A 7,691-nucleotide genomic window follows, 5' to 3' on the forward strand; every position below is an offset into this window, starting at 1 on the left:
TCCTCCTCTTAGCTGGCTTGGGAGGGGGAGAGTAGCAGCAGGATTTCCTCCTTCTCCTCCTGAGGTGGCAGGCAGATGTAGTAAGCAACAGCCAGGAGACAGGTGACTCAGTCTCCTTCCTCCTCTTAGCTGGCTTGGGAGGGGGAGAGTAGCAGCAGGATTTCCTCCTTCTCCTCCTGAGGTGGCAGGCAGATGGAGTAAGCAACAGCCAGGAGACAGGTGACTCAGTCTCCTTCCTCCTCTTAGCTGGCTTGGGAGGGGGAGAGTAGCAGCAGGATTTCCTCCTTCTCCTCCTGAGGTGGCAGGCAGATGGAGTAAGCAACAGCCAGGAGACAGGTGTTTTTAAAGTCTCTTCCTCAGTCCCCTTCCTCCTCTTAGCTGGCTTGGGAGGGGGAGAGTAGCAGCAGGATTTCCTCCTTCTCCTCCTGAGGTGGCAGGCAGATGGAGTAAGCAACAGCCAGGAGACAGGTGTTTTTAAAGTCTCCTCCTCAGTCCCCTTCCTCCTCTTAGCTGGCTTGGGAGGGGGAATGTAGCAGCAGGATTTCCTCCTTCTCCTCCTGAGGTGGCAGGCAGATGGAGTAAGGAACAGCCAGGAGACGGGTGTTTTTAAAGTCTCCTCCTCAGTCCCCTTCCTCCTCTTAGCTGGCTTGGGAGGGGGAATGTAGCAGCAGGATTTCCTCCTCCTCCTCCTCCTGAGGTGGCAGGCAGATGGAGTAAGGAACAGCCAGGAGACGGGTGTTTTTAAAGTCTCCTCCTCAGTCCCCTTCCTTCTCTTAAGTGGCTTGGGAAGGGGAGAGTAGCAGCAGGATTTCCTCCTTCTCCTCCTGAGGTGGCAGGCAGATGGAGTAAGCAACAGCCAGGAGACGGGAGTTTTTAAAGTCTCTTCCTCAGTCCCCTTCCTCCTCTTAGCTGGCTTGGGAGGGGGAATGTAGCAGCAGGATTTCCTCCTCCTCCTCCTCCTGAGGTGGCAGGCAGATGTAGTAAGCAACAGGATGTTTTTAAAGTCTCCTCTTCAGTCCCCTTCCCCCTCTTAGCTAGCTTGGGAGGGGAGAGTAGCAGCAAGGTTTCCTCCTTCTCCTCCTGAGGTGGCAGGCAGATGAAATCTGTCTTCCTGGCTGCCCCTCTTCGCTCTATATATCTAGTCTATATGGATACAAATAGGTAGATAGATAGATAGATAGATAGATAGATAGATAGATCTATATCATATCTGTGGCCATCTATCTTTTGCTGGGTGGCCATCTTTTGGGAGGGATTGGGTTGTGCCTTTCTATTGGGTCGAACTAGAAGGGAAGGGTCCCTTCCTAACTTTAGGATTCTATGAAATCTATATCTATATATATATCAGTCGTATCTATGGCCATCTACCAGATAAATAGATAGATAGATAGATAGATAGATAGATAGATAGATAGATAATCAGATAAATGGATGGATGGATGGATGGATGGATGGATAGATAATCAGATAGATGGATGGATGGATGGCTAGATGATAGATAGATAGATAGATAGATAGATAGATAGATAGATAGATAATCGGATGGATGGATGGATGGATGGATGGATGGATAGATAGATAATCAGATAAATAGATAGATAATCAGATAGATAGATAATCAGATAGATTGATGGATGGAGATAGATAATCAGATAGAGATGGATGGATGGATGGATGGATGGATAGATAATCAGATAAATAGATGGATGGATAGATAGATAGATAGATAGATAGATAGATAGATAGATAGATAATCAGATAGATAAATAGATGGATGGATAGATAGATAGATAGATAGATAGATAGATAGATAATCAGATAAATAGATGGGTGGATGGATGGATGGATGGATGGATAGATAATCAGATAAATAGATGGATGGATGGATGGATAGATAGATAGATAGATAGATAATCAGATAGATAAATAGATGGATGGATGGATAGATAGATAGATAGATAGATAGATAGATAGATAGATAATCAGATAAATAGATGGATGGATGGATGGATGGATGGATGGATGGATAGATAATCAGATAAATAGATGGATGGATGGATGGATGGATGGATAGATAGATAGATAGATAGATAGATAGATAATCAGATAGATAAATAGATGGATGGATGGATGGATGGATAGATAGATAGATAGATAGATAGATAGATAATCAGATAAATAGATGGATGGATGGATGGATGGATGGATGGATGGATAGATAGATAGGTAAGTAGATATGACAAGAGATAGATAGATAGACAGAGAGGGAGGGAGAGATGGATCTACCTGTTCTGCCAGGAAGGAAGGCATAATCCAATCCCTCTCGACAGATGGCCACCCAGTCTCTGCTTAAGAACTTCTAGAGAAGGAAGGAGCCTCCACTGGGCTCCCAGGCAGCCTATATTGAACCGCCTGATGTTTCTCCTCTGAGCTCAACGTGCCTTTGTTTCCTTCCAGTCCTGAAGAAGCTTCGTGGCACGACGGACGTGAGCAGCGACCTGCAGGAGATGAAAGAAGAGAGCCGGCAGATGATGCGTGAGAAGAAGGTGACCATCCCGGAGCTCTTCCGCTCGCCCATGTACCGGCAGCCCATCCTCATCGCCGTCGTCCTCCAGCTCTCCCAGCAGCTCTCCGGCATCAACGCGGTAAGGAGGAGGCTCGTAAACATCATTTGCATATATATATTTGCATATACTAGCTGTCCACTGCCACACGTTGCTGTGGCCCAGTCTGTGTATATGTGTTTTGTGTGTGTATATAACCATATACATGTGTGCTTGTGTATATGTATGTGGTTTTGTGGGAAGGATGGGGGCGGAGCCACGGGAGTCATTTTTGTGCATGCGCTGTCCCTTGTTTTTATTATTTTTGGCGTTTAAAGTCCCTTCCGCTGTGTTTTTATAAGTGATGGTCACTCATTGGCCTGAGAGGTGTCTTGTGTCCAAATTTGGTGTCAATTCGTCCAGTGGTTTTTGAGTTATGTTAATACCACAAACTAACATTATATTTTAGGGGGCGGAGCTACAGGAGTCGTTTTTGTGCATGCGTTGTCCCTTGTTTTTATTATTTTTGGCTTTTAAAGTCCCTTCCGCTGCGTTTTTATGAGTGATGGTCACTCGTTGGCCCGAGAAGAGTCTTGTGTCCAAATTTGGTGTCAATTCGTCCAGTGGTTTTTGAGTTATGTTAATCCCACAAACTAACATTACATATATATGGTTTTGCGCATGCGTTGTATTTGGGGGGGGGTTAAGCCCCTTCTGCTGTGTTTTTCAGTGTTTTTATGAGTGATGGTCACTCGTTGGCCCGAGAAGAGTCTTGTGTCCAAATTTGGTGTCAATTCGTCCAGTGGTTTTTGAGTTATGTTAATCCCACAAACTAACATTACATATATATGGTTTTGCGCATGCGTTGTATTTGGGGGGGGGGGGTTAAGCCCCTTCTGCTGTGTTTTTCAGTGTTTTTATGAGTGATGGTCACTCGTTGGCCCGAGAAGTGTCTTGTGTCCAAATTTGGTGTCAATTTGTCCAGTGGTTTTTGAATTATGTTAAGCCCACAAACTAACATGACATTTTAGGGGGCGGAGCCACAAAAGTCGTTTTTGTACATGCTTGTTTTTATCATTTTTGACTTTTAGAGTCTCTTCCACTGTGTTTTTCCGTGTTTTTATGAGTGATGGTCACTCGTTGGCCTGAGAGGTGTCTTGTGTCCAAATTTCGTGTCAATTCATCGAGTGGTTTTTGAGTTATTTCAATCCCACAAACTAATTTTACATATATATATAATTATATATATACATACATACCAGCCATCCCCTGCCATGCGTTGCTGTGACCCAGTCTGTGTATATATGTTTTGTGTATGTATATATTTGTGCATATGTGTATATCTGTGTGTTTGTGTGTGTGTATAAGTGTGTATATATTTGTGTATTTCTGTGTTTATATGTGTATATGTGTATATGTGTGTGTATGTGTATATGTATATGTATGTAGGTGAATATATATGTGTGTGTGTTTTTGTGTGTGCGTGCATATATGTATGTGTGTGTGTCTATGTCTGCATGTGTATATATATGAATGTATGTATATATGTATATTGTGTATATGTGTGTGCTTGTGTATATGTAGATATGTGTGTATGTATGTCTCCGTTTGTATTGGTGAATATATGTGTATGTGTATATTTGTATGTGGTTGTGTATATATGTGTGTGTGTGTGTCTGTATCTGTGCATGTGTATATGTATATGAATGTATGTGTATATGTATATTGCTTGTGTGTGCTTGTGTATATGTATATGTGTGTAGGTGAATATGTGTGTATATTGTATATTTGTGTGTGCTTGCGTATATACATGTGTGTGTGTCTGTATGTATGTGTGCATGTGTATATGTATATGAATGTATATGTATATGGTATATATATATGTGTGCTTGTGTATGAGTATATATGTGCGTATGTATGTGTGTATATTTGTGTGTGCGTGTGTATATATGTGTGTGTGTGTGCCTGTATGCATGTGTGCATGTGTATATGTATATATGGTTTCTTTTGGGAGGTTTCAAAGTCCTTTCTGCTGGATTAATTTGTGCGTTTTTGTGAGTGACGGTCACTCGTTGGCCTGAGAGGTGTCTTGTGTCCAAATTTGGTGCCAATTCGTCCCGTGGTTTTTGAGTTATGTTAATCCCACAAACTAACATTACATATATATAGTTTTGCGCATGCGTTGTAATGTATTTTGGGGGGGTTTAAGTCTCTTCCGCTGTGTTTTTCAGTGTTTTTGTGAGTGATGGTCACTCGTTGGCCCGAGAAGTGTCTTGTTGTCAAATTTGGTGTCAATTCGTCCAGTGGTTTTTGAGTTATGTTAATCCCACAAACTAACATTACATTTTAGGGGGCGGAGCTACAGGATATCGTTTTTGTGCATGCGCTGTCCCTTGTTTTTATTATTTTTGGCATTTAAAGTCCCTTCCGCTGTGTTTTTATGAGTGATGGTCACTCGTTGGCCTGAGAGGTGTCTTGTGTCCAAATTTGGTGTCAATTTGTCCAGTGGTTTTTGAGTTATGTTAATCCCACAAACTAACATTACATATATATGGTTTTGCGCATGCGTTGTAATGTATTTTGGGGGGGTTTAAGCCCCTTCCGCTATGTTTTTCAGTGTTTTGTGAGTGATGGTCACTCGTTGGCCTGAGAAGAGTCTTGTGTCCAAATTTGGTGTCAATTCGTCCAGTGGTTTTTGAGTTATGGTAATCATTACAAACATTACATTCATATATATATATATATATATATATATATGTCTACATAACCAATTCACATAACCTAAAAAGTCATTTTGTACACAGAATGTACACAAACCTTCAAGCGGCAGGATGCAAAACTCTACTGCAAAGTTCGGACTAAAGCCCGGAGCGGACGTGAACACTCTATGCAGTTTAGGAGCCATCAGCAAAGATTTGTGTTTTGCGATACCTCATCCCTAAGAGATCTCGCTCTGTGTTCTGGACTTTTCCATGCAGGTCTTCTACTATTCGACGAGCATCTTTGAGAAATCCGGGGTCCAGCAGCCGGTGTACGCCACCATCGGCTCCGGGGTCGTCAACACGGCTTTCACCGTCGTCTCGGTGCGTAACTCCCTTTTGGGAAAAACGAGAGAATCTCTCTCTGCAGTGGGCTATATTAATTAATTAATTAATAATCCCCATCATCAGAGAGGCGGGTAAAAAATTAAACTGTATTATTATTATTATATAGTCATATTAATATAACATTATTACCATTTTGTTATTATCATTAGTAGTATTACACTTGTATTATGATTATATTATAATATAATATGATTATAGTCTAATATTAATATATTAGACTATCCGTATACGAATAATAATAGTAATAGCATAAGTTTATTACCATTTCATTGTTATTAGTAATGGTATTACATTATTATTACTGTTACATTGTATTATTATATTATTCTTATCTTTGTTATCATTATATTACATTATGATTATAACATGTTATTATTCTATTATATTGTTTGTATTATTCTATTATTATTTATTATTATTATATTATTATTCTGTTAGATTATTTTTCCTTTTATATTATTCTTATTTTTCTTATATTCTTTTTTCTGGACTGGACGACGAGATGGGACAATGCTTTTTCTTAAGAGATGCAAATGATCTATGTTTTTAATATTCTTGCTATGGTTTTATATTATGTGTTAATGTTTTTAAATGTTTTGTGGTGTTTTTGGGCATCAGATCGTTGCCATTGTAAACCACCCTGAGTCATTTGAGGGCTGAGAAGGGCGATATACAAATACAGTAAATAAATAAATAATAAATAAATTTCTTACTATAATGTATCATATTATTATTACATTTTATTCTGTTATGTTACATTTATTATTATATCATTTTTTCTTATATTCTTTTTATCATTATATTATTATATCATATTATTATATTACATTATATTTATTATTATAGTATTCTTTTTTTCTTATATTCGTTTTATCATATTATTCTTATTTTATTATATTATTATATTACATTACATTGTATTTATTATTATATTATTATTTTATTATACATTATTATAATACTGTTATTTTTTTACATTTTATTTATTACTAGCTTGGGGACCCGGCGCTGCCCGGGTTATTAGAGAAAGTGGGTAATGGTGGTTCTGTATGCCAAGTTTGGTCTTTATTGGTCATTGGATGACGGTTGCATTGTTTTCAGGAAGTGAGTGAAGGTACTTGAAGTCCCATCATCTATGGCCCACCCTCCTCCAAACAGCAGCAGGATATAGAGTGGGTCATGGGGGCTCTGTGTGCCAACTTTGGTCTTTATCAGTCATTGGGTGAGGGTGGCAGTGGTTTCAGTAAGTGAGTAAAGGTACTGCAAGTCCTATCATCCATGGTCAACCCTCCTCCAAACAGTATCGGGATGTAGAGTGGGTCATGGGTGGCCTGTGTGCCAAGTTTGGTCTTGATTGGACATTAGATGAGGGTTGCAGCAGTCTTGGGAAGGGAGTAGAGGTACTTGAAGTCCCATCATCCATGGTCTGTCCTCCTCAAACGTGCACCAGGATGTAGAGTGGGTCATGGGGACTCTGTGTGCCAAGTTTGGTCTTGATCCGTCATTGGTGAGGGTCTCAGTGGTCTCAGGAAGTGAGTGAAGTGACTTCAAGTCCCATCATCCATTTCCATATTTTTCCAAACTGCACCAGGATGTAGAGTGGGTCATGCGGGCTCTCTGTGTGAATTGTGATCCTGATCCATCCTTGTTGGCAGTTGTAATGGTCTCAGGAAGGGAGTGCAGGTATTGCAAGTCCCATCGTCCATGATGCATCCTCCCCCAAACTGCACCAGGATTTAGAGTGCATCATGGAGACTGAGTGTGCAAAGTTTGGTCTTTATCGGTAATTGCATGAGGGTTGCAGTGGTCTCAAGAATTGAGCAAAGGTACTGCAAGTCCCATAATCCATGGTCCATCCCCGGCCATACCACACCGGGATGTAAAGTGGGGCATGAGAGGTCGATGTGCCAAGTGTGGTCCTGATCAGTCATTGGATGAGGTTAACAGCGGTGACAGAATGTGAGTGATGGTACTGCAAGTCCCATCATCCATGGTTCATCCCCCTCCAAACTGCAGTAGGATGTAGAGTGGGTCATGGGGG

General features: G+C 40.6%; 2 protein-coding genes across 3 annotated transcripts in view; one reads left to right on the plus strand and one right to left on the minus strand.

The window, feature by feature from the left end:
* Nucleotides 1–7,691, minus strand: part of CDC42 (cell division cycle 42) — a 390,560-nt gene that overhangs the window by 284,751 nt on the left and 98,118 nt on the right. The gene's annotated exons all lie outside the window — the stretch shown is intronic.
* Nucleotides 1–7,691, plus strand: part of LOC132764665 (solute carrier family 2, facilitated glucose transporter member 1) — a 73,662-nt gene that overhangs the window by 53,115 nt on the left and 12,856 nt on the right. For both annotated transcript variants that reach the window (XM_060758687.2, XM_060758688.2), the window contains exons 6-7: nucleotides 2,458–2,645; nucleotides 5,522–5,626. In XM_060758687.2, the coding sequence (XP_060614670.2) occupies nucleotides 2,458–2,645; nucleotides 5,522–5,626 (293 nt within the window). The remainder of the gene's footprint in view (nucleotides 1–2,457; nucleotides 2,646–5,521; nucleotides 5,627–7,691) is intronic.

This window comes from Anolis sagrei, chromosome 13 (genome assembly GCF_037176765.1).
Source record: "Anolis sagrei isolate rAnoSag1 chromosome 13, rAnoSag1.mat, whole genome shotgun sequence".
NCBI classification, from domain to species: Eukaryota; Metazoa; Chordata; class Lepidosauria; order Squamata; family Dactyloidae; genus Anolis; species Anolis sagrei.